Raw genomic sequence first — 13,386 nt, 5'->3', positions numbered from 1 at the left:
TAAATATATTTTATTGATTTTTTTACAGACAGGAAGGGAGAGGGATAAAGAGTTAGAAACATCGATGAGAGAGAAACATCGACCAGCTGCCTCCTGCACACCCCCCACCGGGGATGTGCCCGCAACCAAGGTACATGCCCTTGACCGGAATCGAACCTGGGACCCTTCAGTCTGCAGACCGACGCTCTTCCCACTGAGCCAAACCGGTGTTGGCTATTTTTATTTTTTTTTTATATAGATGTTTTTTATTGATTTCAGAAAGAAAGAGGGAGAGGGAGAGAGAGATGGAAACATCAATGAGAGAGAATCATGGATCGGCTGCCTCCTGCACACCCCACACTAGGGATTGAGCCCCCGACCGGGAATCGAACCATGACCTCCTGGTTCCTAGGTCGATGCTCTACCGCTGAGCCACGCGGGACGGGCAGCACATTGTTTAAAATGTAAAGCTAAATTTATGCTGTCAGAGAAGTAAGGCAATGCACTTCCTCAAGCGATCCTTGCCAGACTGCTTTTTTTTTTAAAGCCCATTGTCTCTTTGTTTGCCCAAGCTGACTTCTGCTTACAAACAGAGGACCGTAAAGTAAACAGCTATAGGAAGAAGCAGGAAGAATCCTGTCAGTCCATTCGGGGCCCAAATTCCAAAGACAGACCCTCAGCCAGGAGGGTCCTACCGGGACCCTCGGCCGGCACCCGGATGCCCAACCGGGGGACACGCCTGCTGGCCGAGGCCCGCAGACCTGGCCGTCACGGCCCTGCTCCGGCCCCTGGTTCAGCCAGAGGCCATTGGGGGCTTTACGGTGCATCCCTCTGGAATCTGGGGCTCAAACGGGGCCTTGAAGGTAGCCTTGAAGTTAATCAGAGACAGCACACAGGCCTAGAAGGAGTTTAAAGACCACGCCTCCCACCCTCGTGGTTACAAAAGAGAAAGAAAGTGCAAGCCATGCCGAAACCGGTGTGGCTCAGTGGATAGAGCGTCGGCCTGGGGACTGAAGGGTCCCAGGTTCGATTCCGGTCAAGGGCATGTACTTTGGTTGTGGGCACATTTCCAGTAGGGGTGTGCAGGAAGCAGCTGATCGATGTCTCTCTCTCATCAATGTTTCTAACTCTCTATCCCTCTCCCTTCCTCTCTGTAAAAAATCAATAAAATATATTTTTTTGTAAAATAAAAAAAAAAGGAATAAAGTGCAAGCCAGGGAGGCACCAGCCCAAGACCGCGTGCTAATCAGTGCTGGGACCTCTATACCTCATCTTACCTAAAAAGTCCTTTTCTTTCTTTTTTTCTTTCTTTCTCTTTTTTTTTTTTTTTTTCAATGAATCCTCACCCAAGGATATTTTTCCACTGAGTTTTAGAGTGGAAGGGAGGAGGAGAGACACACAGAGAGAAACATCCATGTGTCTCTCTCACATCATTTGGTTGCTTCTGCACGTGCTCCCGACCAGAGCCAAGGATCGAGCCCTGGACTGGAATAGAACCCAGGACCCTTCGGTCTGCAGGCTGACACTCTACCCACTGAACCAGACCGGCTAGGTCAGGACAGTCCCTTTTAACCTAAACATCTGGGACTGTAGACAATCTCCAGCGCCTACTTCCGTTCCTTTCTCCTGTCTCCTGCTTCCTCCTCCTCCTCCCGCCATGCTCTTCCTCTCCTTCCTCTCCTCCCCCATCTGCCCACTCCTCCGCCCATGAGCCACAGTGATGCTCACACTCACAGCTGAGGGAGGACACCCGAGGCCACTTCCTCAGCTGCCGGTCCAAGATCAAGCCGTCTCCCTCCGGGAAAGACACACAACTGAGCCAGGCAGCTGCCTGTTCTTCTTTCTTTTCTTTTCTCAAATATTTTTCCATTAATTTTTAGGGAGAGTGGAAGAGAGAGGAGTAGACAGAGAGAAACATCGATGTGAGAGAAACACATCGACTGGTTGCCTCCTGCACAAGCCCAGGCCAGGGAAGACCCAGCAACCAAGGTACGTGCCCTTGACCGGAATCGAACCTGCTACCCTTCGATCCACAGGCCAACGCTCCATCCACTGAGCCACACCAGCTAGAGCTGACTATTTTTCTTAAACAATGGAGGGTGCTAGTTGTTCGCCTGAATTCAACTGTCCGTTTTCTGTATAACATTTGGTTAGGTAGCTCAACAGTGTTGGCTGCTGCTGCTGGTGGTGGTGGTGGTGGTGGTTTCTGATCGTTAATAAATCAGACTCGCCAAAACCGGTTTGGCTCAGTGGACAGAGCGTCGGCCTGCGGACTGAAAGGTCCTGGGTTCAATTCCGGTCAAGGGCATGTACCTTGGTTGCGGGCACATCCCCAGTGGGGGGTGTGCAAAAGGCAGCTGATCGATGTCTCTCTCTCATCAATGTTTCTAACTCTCTATCCCTGTCGCTTCCTCTCTGTAAAAAAATCAATAAAATATTTTTTAAAATAAATCAGACTCGATGCTGCTTGACACCCCCTGTTGGGGGGCGAGGGGCGTGGGGAAGGGGTGATCACGGCGCTAAAGAAAGCGACCGCCGTGAAGGGAGGACAGTGCTCACGGGAAGGCAGAGCCGTTCATCCCTGCCGAATACAAGACGGAATTACTGCCCGGGAGTAGGTCAGGCTCTGTGAGATTCTATGCTATCTCAAGGAAAATCCGGAATCAGCCATTACCAACCCCAGACATCGCTCCGGTTAGATCCACGGTCGGCAAACTGCGGCTCGCGAGCCACACGCGGCTTTGTGAGCCGTGGTTTGCCGCTCTGTGGACTAACGAGTTTGCCGACCACTGCCCTAGACTCTCGATTCCAATCATTACAGGCTGTCGTTGTTCCTTGTGACTGAGCTCCTGTCCCAGTGGTCGGCAAACTCAATAGTCAACAGGGCGATAAACCGTGGCTCACTCGCTGCATGTGGCTCGAGAGCCGCAGTTTGCTGACCACTGGTTTTGATGAAGAAGGCCCGGATGTTGGCGTCGCTCACTGCTGTGGTAGCATGGCGGCCTTGAAGGTGGCCTTTGCAGTTCAAGCTTTAAAAACAAAGGTTTGGCTCAATGGACAGAGCGTCGGCTTGGGGACTGAAGGGACCCAGGTTCGATTCCAGTCAAGGGCATGTACCTTGGTTGCGGGCACATCCCCAGTGGGGGGTGTGCAAGAGGCAGCTGATCGATGTTTTTCTCTCTCATTGATGTTTCTAACTCTCTATCTCTCTCCCTTCCTCTCTGTACAAAATCAATAAAATATATATTTAAAAAAAAAATTTAAATAAATAAATAAAGCCACTGAGAGATGCAAATCAAAACGACAATGCGGTACCATCTCACACCTGTCAGAATGGCCAACATCAACAAATCAAAATACAAGTGCACTGCTGGTGGGAATGCAGACTGGTGCAGCCACTGTGGAGAAAAGTATGGAGTTTCCTCAAAAAAACTGAAAATGGAACTCCCATTTGACCCAGTGATCCCACTCCTAGGAATATATCCCAAGAAACTAGAAACACCAATAAGAAAGGATATATGCACCCCTATGTTCATAGCAGCACAATCTACAATAGCTAGAATCTGGAAACAGCCTAGGTGCCCGTCAGCAGATGATTGGATCCAAAAACTATGGTACATCTACACAATGGAATACTATGCTGCCATAAAAAAGAAGGAATTCTCATCATTTGCAGCAACCTGGATGGAACTGGAGAACATTATGCTGAGTAAAATGAGCCAGTCGATGAAGGAGAAACACCACATGACCTCACTCATTTATGGATAATAAAGAACATTATAAACCGATGAACAAAAAGATAGATACAGAGACAGTAAAGCAACAAACAGACTGTCAGATTACAGCGGGGAGGGGAGGGAGATCTTGGGGAGATAAGAGATCAACCAAAGGACGCGTATGCATGCATATAAGCACAACCAATGGACGCAAAACTCTGGGGAGGGAGGGCATGTACGGGAGGGCATGTACGGGGGGGAACTGGTAAGATATGTACACAGATAATACCTTAATAAAAAATGGGGGGGAAATAATAAATAAGTAAAATAAAAATAAAGCCACTTTCTCTGTAGGAACTAAGCGGAGGTTTGAGAGCCAGGCTGTAGGGAAGGTGAGACTTTCCCGAGAACTCCTGGCGGCTGGTAACACACTGGGCCTGAGCTCCATTCACTAGAAAAGCTGGGCTGAAAGGCCCTTAGCAGCCACCTCGTCTGTCACACGTAAGATATATTTAGATACAGTTCTGCTTATCAGAAAGCTCACTCTGCCCAGAGCCTCCGATAGCAGCATAAAAATAGCGACTCTCTCCGCCTCAGCTGCTCAGCGGTCCCTGCACCGCTCAGCGGCCAGCGGCCAGCGGCCAGCGGCCAGGGCCCGCCTGCTCCCCGCTGCGATGCTGCAGGAAATGCTTCCTGGTGGGGGAGGGGCCTCTGTTTCCAGACTTCTCACGGGGCGGGCTCTGGTCGGAATCGAGGCGATAGGATCAGCAAAGCATAACTGCAGAGAACATTGTCTGGGAGAGAGATCGCCCCGCACTGGAAGGCAGATAAGCCCCAATGCCTGGTGCAGGCAGCTAGCTCGGCAGTACCTTCAAGCCGTTTATAACCATCGCTATGACCACCACCATTGCCACGCGCTGATGAATAGCGCGATCTGTGACGTGCCAAGTAGCAACCATAACGCTGCCTAAATTTTATTGATTTCATTCCTCCAAACGCTGACAAACGACTGGCCTCGGCCCTTAAAAAAAAAAATCACATTTCTAATGCAATCATCCTATCTGCGGCGAGCCGAGCGTGGGAGGCATTACCACGGGCCAGGGATCCTCGCAAAGTGAATTAAGCCGCTATAATAAAAACTGACCCGGCTGGCGCACAATTAAACGTCCGGTGGAACGCGGTGCCGTCCATCGGCCCAAGGCTCGCTAAGCCTTAAGGAAGAGAGCGCTGTCACGTGGCCAGGAACGCCCTTATCATCCCTCCGGTGTTTCAGAGATCTTTCTTTGAAGGATCGATGCCACGGGACCTTTCCGTTCCCGGTGGTCTCTGCTCGCTGGTCCTTGATCGCGAACCCTTCTGAGACAGAAACGACGCGAAGGAAGCTTAAAATAGTCACGTGTTCTCGGGTTTCAGCTCCAATGTTCTCGTCCTTCGTGACTGTTCAGAAGGCAGCCTGTTCTATTTACAGGGCGTCTGACCGTGGCTTCTGGGGGGACCTGCTCAGGGGCGTTCTTTTTCCATCCGCCCCGTTTGGGAGCTGGGAAAAAATGCAAACGTAGAGATGCGATCTCCCCCGTCTAGACGCACCCGGGCCCCGGCTATTTCAAGGCCGCTGCTTGGCGTTTTTAAAGCCGCGACACATTCCTGCCTTTCATCCCGGGGGGCTCCGGGGGGCCACCCTTCTCGGCGTGTCTGGCTAATCTGCCTGGTATTTCTGGGGCAGCCACGGCCCCGAGTCTGTGCCTGAGAACAAATCAGATAGGAATGTCTTCCTGGACCCTTTTTTTTTTTTTTTTTTTACATAAAAGGAGATTTTCTTTTATTGATATGGAAATGCACAGATGTCTGATAACCTCTGGCCGGGCTGGGCCGTTCCTGCGGCTCCGGGGAATTCCTGCGGGCTGAGGTTTCGCAGGGCCGCTGGGCGGCGGGTCGGTATCGGAATAGAGTGATCCTGGAATCGCCCAGAACGGAGGCCCGCGCCTTGGCCCCCGTCCCTGGCGCGGCGCCCCGGCTGCATCTCAAACAGGAAGGGCGCGCTTGCCAGGGGAGACGAAACGGTTTTACATCTACACATGGAAACGCGGCCGCGGGGAAGAGGGCTGTTTGACTTAAAATCCCAACACTTTGCAAATCACATTCCTTTGTTTTTTTTCTCGCAGCTTCCACTTCCCAGCGCCAGGCGAGAACGCTGCTACCCGGGAAGTCCTTTTCCACCGGCCGAGATGGTGGAAACCAGCCCGAGTGTTCTGCAGGCTCCCGCCAACCAGGCCCCGGCCCGGCCCGGCCGGCCAGGTAAGCTGCCGTCTGAAATGCCAGCTGCCTCATACCGGGGCATTCCTAAGGGTCTGTGAGCTCTCAGTGTCACTGTCTACATCGCGGAGTCTGTGTCTTCCTAGATCTGCCTCAACCTCAACGCACAGCACCAGATCCATTAACTCTGAGCTCCCCCCAAATCTGGGTCTCCCCACCATTGCCTGCCTCTGTTAACATCACCCCTGAGACCAGCCAGGCCCCCTGCATGGGCCCACCAGCACTTCATCTCACCATCTTTTTTAAAAAAATATATATGTTTGTTGATTTCAGAGAGGAAGGGAGAAGGAGGAGAAGATAGAAATGTCCATGATGAGAGAGATATCATGGATCGGCTGCCTCCTGCATGCCCCCTGCACTGGAGATGGAGCCCACTCCCTGGGCATGTGCCCTGACCGGGAATCGAACCCGGACCTCCTGGTTCATGGGTTGATGTTCAATCGAGGAGCCATGCCAGCCTGAGCTCACCTGAGCTTCTTAACCAACTGTCCTAAGCGACACAACTGGGGGGACTCAGCAGAGCCTGCTACCTACCAGGGCACCGAGCATGAGAGACCGTATGCCGGTGTGACATTTGGGAATGAGAAACTGAAAGCAGATGTTTGGTAAGAAAAATCTTACGTTCCATGAGACATAAACAGACCAACCAGAATCCTGCCTAACAGTCTCTGAAGCATGGGAGCACCTTTCTTTCATTTTTTTAAAATATATATTTTATTGATTTTTTACAGAGAGGAAGGGAGAGAGATAGAGAGTTAGAAACATCGATGAGAGAGAGTCATCGATCAGCTGCCTCTTGCACGCCCCCCACTGGGGACTTGCCCGCAACCAAGGTACATGCCCTTGACCAGAATTGAACCCGGGACCCTTCAGTCCGCAGGCCGATGCTCTATCCACTGAGCCAAACCGGTTTCGGCTGGGAGCACCTTTCTAACCTTATCTAAAGTAATTTTCTAGACATTCTAACTGTGAGTCATTTTCTTCCTTAGTGTGTCCGTGGGAACGTGAAACACACCCAGGAAAACCGCCTGACTTTAGTGTCACAAGCATCACCCGTGCTGGAGAAAGACCTAACCCCACATCACCCGAGATAACAAGGCTCTGGAAGGGCTGTCCGGCCTGCCCTGGAGACTCCTAACACCACCTCCTAGAACAGGGGTCTTCAAACTACGGCCCGCGGGCCACATGCGGCCCGCAGAGGAGTCTGATCCGGCCCGCCAGGTTTTTTGGGCAGTGAGCGCAGCCGAGGTGTTACAGTAGGAATTAGTAGTTCATATAGTCCGGCCCTCCAGCTCTCTGAGGGACCGTGATCTGGTCCCCACTTTAAAAAGTTTGAGGACCCCTGCGAGAAAATGTTCCCCCAAACACAGCTGAGCATCTTAGGCCAATTACAAAGACGGTTTCTGCTAATCGCCGCTCCACAACAGGCCTGTATCTTCCAGACGCGCACTCTGGAGCCACAACGACATGCGTGTTCTCATGAACTCAGCTCCTCCTCTGCCAGGGTCCCTCGTTTGCTCATCAACCCGGCTCTGGGGGGGAGAAAGGTCTGGTCTCCGAGTTACATGGGCCTCCAGAGAAGGCTCGAGAGAAGAAGGTTGCAAACTTCAAGGTGCGATGAAAATTGTACCGAATCCGCCGAAACCGGTGTGGCTCAGTGGATAGAGCGTCGGCCTGCGGACTGAGAGGTCCCGGGTTCGATTCCAGTCAAGGGCATGTACCTTGGTTGCGGGCACATTCCCAGTAGGGGGGTGTGCAGGAGGCAGCTGGTCGATGTTTCTCTCTCATCGATGTTTCTAACTCTCTATCCCTCTCTCTCCCTTCCTCTCTGTAAAAAAAAAATCAAAAAAAAATATTTTTTTTTAAAAGGAAAAGAAAATTGTACCGAATCCGAGAGCACTGATGTTTCCAAGGGGAGAGAACACTACAATGGTTATCCCCGGAGTCAGGCAGGGTATCCTCAGCTAACACCGAGGCCCCGTCCCTGGTTTCTAACAGTAAGGTGATCCAAGTCACCGCTGGTCCTCACGGAGTCCTGGGTCCTGCACCACGGTCGTGCTCCATCATGCTATGCCATGTATGAAGCTCCAGGCGCTGCATGATACTCCCATGTGCACCTAAGGCGGCCCCGTGTGAGGGTCCCCGTGGGTGCAGCAGACCCATCTCTGTGACAACGTGATCCGTGTCCCAGCATCTCTTTCATTCCCTCCCCGTCACTGAGACTGGCAGATACCCTGAGCCGCCGGCTGGCTACCCCCGTGAACCAGCCTCCCAGGCGGCTCCAGCCAAACCAGAACGCTCCTGTGTCAGGTGACTCCACAGAACACGACGGAGGGATCCGAGACCCAGCATCTGTTTCTTCTTCCCAGCGATTTCCCACACCCCCTCCCTCCATGTGTGTGAGCGGGTGTATTTTGATTTCCCTCTCACACACACAAGAGCACTCAAGCATGACGCTATTATAGGAGTGAGTCCACAGACGCAGGAGCAGGCTCAGAGGGGAGCAGGGGAGGGGGGGCGGGAAGAGATCCACCAGTGAACTTGTGTGCACACATGCCTCACCCAGGGGCACGGACAAGGGGGTTGGGGGGGCCTGGGGTGGGGGAGATGGGAATAGGCTGGAAGAAGTTAATAGGGGGGAGGCAGAGAGGAGGACCTATGTAATATTTTCAACAATAAAGATTTTAAAAAATGCATCCTCAAGAATGTTCTAGAATGATGACCTGGAAGACTGCAACTTAGTAGGCTTTCCAAATAGGAGATGTTATCTACCCTGTTTCCCTGAAAATAAGACAGTGTCTTATATTAATTTTTGCTCATTAATAAGATGCGCTAGGTCTTATTTTCAGGGGGTGTCTTATTTTTCCATGAAGAAGAATACGGTACACATTTACTGTTAAATGAAAATAAAGGAAATTTATTGCCTGTATACGGTACGGTGGTACGGTAGTTGTCAGCACAAACCAAACAAACTGTGAATCCTACAGTATCAAGAATTTACTCATTTATTCAATGGCAATCATGTCATCATCTTCTGGAACATCATCACAACAATCCAATTCCTGAATTTCCTGGTGAATTTCTTGTGACTCCATTTCTTTCAGAATCAGTGGACCAAATCTCTCATGGTTAGCCTGGGGAGGGGGGGGGGCCTTATTTTCAGGGGGATGCCTTATATTTCACTCAGAAGGAAACCTGTAAGTAGGTCTTACTTTCGGAGGATGTCTTATTTTCGGGAAAACGCGGTATTTGAGAGCCAAGGTTCTCCCAGAGCGATCCCACGGTCTGTGCTGGTTATATGCACGCGTTCACCGCGCCCCACACGTGTCTTGGCAGAAGGGTACGTTATGAGCTGTGCGTGTTGTGGTTCGTGTCTGTATGTCCTCGGTTAGGATACACGCTCCACGCGGACGAGGCCCGGGGCCCCCCTGTTATGTCACCGTGGGCTTACCACGGCGCCTGAATGCCCAGGAGATCAAAGGGCATCGGTACATGATCGCAAGAACTTAATTAAACACATCTGTGAGCGGAGAAACGGTGTGAACGTGAAGGTGTGAAGGAAGAAGCCTCAGCATCCCTGAGATTTATCTATTCTGGGGGTTTTCTTACCAAACTGTCCCCATGGCATAGGGACAACAGCCCGCGGGTGAATTATCATAAACCCGGTCCTCTGGGCGGTGACGGGCCCTGCTCAGGCTTTTACAGCCCCGGTGGGGTGTGGTGTTTGCGCCCTCGGTGTGTGCGTTTGGATAAGCAGGGGAGGCAAACAGAGGGGCCCCTCCCCCCTCAAGCCCAGGCTCACCGCCGGTGTTTCAAGTCACCAAAACGTCCAGAGCAAACCCTGTCAGCACCGCGTGTTCCTGATGCTTTAGCCCCCATCCGATAAGAGCGCTTTGAAGCACCGGAGTCAATATTGTCCCTGGGGAGCGCTCGGACCCGGGACCCACCGGGCAGAGGCGATCGCATTGTGTTCCAAGGGGGTGGCGGTGCTCGGGGTGCTCTCCCCCTGCACCCCCGGACGGAGTGCATGTTGGGGGGATACTGGCCTTTGTGACCTGCTGCCTGGGTTTGGGTGGTTCTGGGAGGAGGAAGGACCGCGGGTGGGGACGGGGAAGGGTGGGTTTGCTTGGGGTGGGTGGGAGGGGTGGGGTGAAGTGGGGGGGAAGGGAGGGGGATGAGAGGGGTGGGGGCGGGGAGGGGTGGATTTGGGTGGGGTGGGGTGAAGTGGGGGGGAAGGGTGGGGGGTGAGACGGGTGGGGTGGGGAGGGGTGGGTTTGGTTCGGGTGGGGTGGGTGGGAGGGGTGGGGTGAAGTGGGGGGGAAGGGTGGGGGGTGAGAGGGGTGGGGGTGGGGAGGGGTGGGTTTGGTTGGGATGGGGTGGGTGGGAGAGGTGGGGGGAAATGGGGGAAAGGGTGGGGAGGTGAGAGGGGTGGGGTGGGGAGGGGTGGGTTTGGGAGGAGTGGGGTGGGTGGGAGGGGTGGGGTGAAGTGGGGGGAAGGGTGGGGGGTGAGAGGGGTGGGGGTGGGGAGAAACACCTGGAAGCAGGCCGGCAGCCCCGGTGCAGCCCCGGAAGGGAAGACCCCGGAGCGCACACCGGCGTGTCCCCCGCCTGCCCCCCGAAACCCCCAGCAAAGGTTTGCGGGGCGCGCAGGTCCAGCAGGACGGCGGGCAGGTGCGGGGATCACAAAGGGACTCTACGGAGTGGGGGGCACAGGACAAGTCACCTGACCCCCCACCCAGCCCCCACCCCCGTGGGCGGTGAGACCCCAAACCGTTAGAAGCCTGCGCGCCCCACGGGGTCCGAACGGGAGACAGGCGGGGTCGCCCCGACACCGGCCCACGTCTGCCCCACCCGTACGGCGGCCCCGGGTCCGAGGCTGCCCCCGCCCCCGCCCCCTCCCCCATTCCCACCCCCACCCCCGCCCCCGCCGCCAGACTCCTCGGCCGCGGCCCGGCGCGCAGTGGCCGCGGAGGGAGGGCCGGCGCCGGGTGCGGGTTCGGGGTGCGGCCCCCCGCCCGCCCCGCCCCGCGCTCACCTTGCCGGCGCCGGGCCCGGGGAGCAGCAGCTGCAGCGCCTGCCTCTTGAGCGCCGCCAGGCGGGCGTGGCAGTTCTCGCACCAGACGCCGCGGTCCGAGCCCGGGGACGAGCCGCCGCCGCTGCCGGAGCCCGGGGAGCCGGTGCCGAAGCCCGGCGAGCCGCCCAGGGAGCCCGGCGAGCTGGTGCCGATGCCCGGGGAGGCGGGGCCCGGGGAGCCGGCGAAGGAGCCGGGCGACGAGGTGCCGGAGCCCGGGGACGGCGTCCCCGACGAGCCGAGCGCCGAGCCCGCGCCCTCGGGGGGCGGCCGGCCGCCCGCGCGCGACTCCTCGTAGGCGCGGCGGTACCAGCTCTCCGCGCTCAGCGCGGCGGCCCGGGGCGGCGAGCAGGCCTCCTCCACCTGCGGGAGACAGGCCGGTCAGAGGGCCCCCGAACCGGGACCGAGCCCCCCAAACCCCGGGACCGAGCCCCCAAAATCCCGGGACCGAACCCCCCCGGACCGAGCCCCCCCCCCAAACCCCGGGACCGAGCCCCCCGGACCGAGCCCCCCGCCCCCCGGACCGAGCCCCTCCAAACCCGGGACCGAGCCCCCCCGCCCTCCGGGACCGAGCCCCCGGACCGAGCCTCCGAGCCCCCCACCCGCCCACCGGGAACGCGCCCCCCCCGCCCCCCCCGGACCGAGACCCCCAAGACCGCGCCCCGGGACCGAGCCCCCCGCCCCGGGACCGCGCCCCGCGGTCACCCCGCGGCCTCCGCGCGCCTAAGGGGGCCCCCCGCCCGGGGCTCCCAGCGCAGCCTCCGGGCGCGGGCGGCGGGGGAAACGGCTCGCTGGGGGGGGAGGGGGGGGCCTCCGCGGTTCCTGCAGAGGGGGGACCCCGAGACTCAGAGCTCCGCGCTTTTGGACCCGACAACACCCCCCCCCCCCCCAGCAAGAGCCCGGCTCAGGATCCCGGGAGCCGCTATCCGGAGGGGGCGGAGGGGGAGGGGGCCGCGACCTCATTCATTCATTCGTTCATTCATTCATGCATTCATTCGTTCATTCATTCATGCATTGGGGCGCAGCCTCCGGAGCCTGGAGCCTGCAGGCGCCGGGAGAGGACCCCGAGGAGCCGCGGGGAAGGCGTGGAAAGCCTCCCCCGGGGCTCGGCCCCCCATTTCCGTGCAGGAATGCCGCGGAAGTTGGAGGGTGCGGGGCAGGGGCAGGGGGGGCGAGGGCCGAGGGTCCCCGCGACAGACCCGCCTCCCCCGCGCTAGCACCCGGCGGCGGCCCTCGGACCCCGAGCCGGAGCCGGAGGGGGAGAGCTCGGGGCCGCTCCCGGGCAGGGGGACCCCGGCTCCGGGAAGGGGGACCCCGGCGCCCCGCGGCGCCCCCGTCCCCACTCACCGCGTATTTCTTGCCCCGGGAGGACTCGGCGAGCCGCTCTTTATTCCCGGCGACCGAGTGCATGGTGGCTGCTCCGGAGGCGCGCGGGCCGCCCGCTACATCCACGCCGTCCTGGGCCCGAGGGTCCCCGGGGCGGGGCCGGGGGGCCGTCCTCCGGTCCCCGAGTCCAGGCCCCGATGGGGGCGGGGAGGGGGCGTCCGGGCAGACGCGCCCGGGGCGATCGCGCCGGTCTGCAGGCGGGTCCTTTCTTCACACGCGGCTTCCCCGCATCCCGCTCCGGCTCCGGCCACACGGCCTCCGCCGCCGCCGCCTCGGACCCGGAGCCCCGGGCCCCCCGCGGCCGCCGGGAGCGGAGCCTCCGGCCGGGCACGTGGCCGCCGCCGCCGCCGCCGCCGCCGAGCTGGGCGAGCCCCCGCGGGGAGCCGTGCGGGAGCGCGCCGCCGCCGCCGCTCGGTGTGACTGAGTTCACAGAAATTCCCCCGAAATATAAGGATGCGGCGCGGGGAGGAGCCTGGGCGCCGGAGCCAATATGCGCCGCCGCCGCTGACAGCCGCGGAGGCCGGGCCGGGCGGGCGGGGCGGCCGCGGGCTCCCGGCGCCGGCGGCCGCGCTCCGGGCTCCGGGCTCCGGGCTCCGGGCTCCGGGCTCCGGGCTCCGGGCTCCGGGCTCCGGGTTCCGGGCGCAGCGCGGGGCGGGGACCCGCCGCCCGGCGCGGCTCCACGTTAGGCCGGAGGCCGGAGGCCGGAGCCGGCGGGGGGTGGGGGGAAGGAGGGGGCCGTGAACCCGGCTCCCGGCGGGGAAGGTCCCTACGAGCCGCTGCGTCCGGGGCTCGGATGGACCCGCCAGGGGCCCGGGGGGCTGCACCCAAATGCGCCCGCGCCGCCCCCGCCCCCAGCTCCCTTTCCCCGCGAGGCTGCGGGCGGCTCTGCCTGGGAGGCCGGGGAGCGGGGCTGAGTCACAC

The 13,386-nt window shown here is 58.3% G+C and overlaps 1 protein-coding gene across 1 annotated transcript in view; it reads right to left on the bottom strand.

Annotated features, from left to right (window-relative positions):
* KIF26B (kinesin family member 26B) overlaps positions 1–12,873 on the bottom strand; it is a 285,433-nt gene extending 272,560 nt beyond the window's left edge. The window contains 2 exon segments of the mRNA XM_084868813.1: positions 11,044–11,442; positions 12,427–12,873. Of these exon segments, the coding sequence (XP_084724939.1) occupies positions 11,044–11,442; positions 12,427–12,489 (462 nt within the window). The 5' untranslated portion in view covers positions 12,490–12,873.
* Positions 12,874–13,386: the final 513 nt, after the last annotated feature.

Source organism: Pipistrellus hanaki (genome assembly GCF_964339955.1).
Source record: "Pipistrellus hanaki genome assembly, chromosome: 20".
Taxonomy (NCBI): domain Eukaryota; kingdom Metazoa; phylum Chordata; class Mammalia; order Chiroptera; family Vespertilionidae; genus Pipistrellus; species Pipistrellus hanaki.
This window is presented reverse-complemented; position numbering and strand designations above follow the sequence as displayed.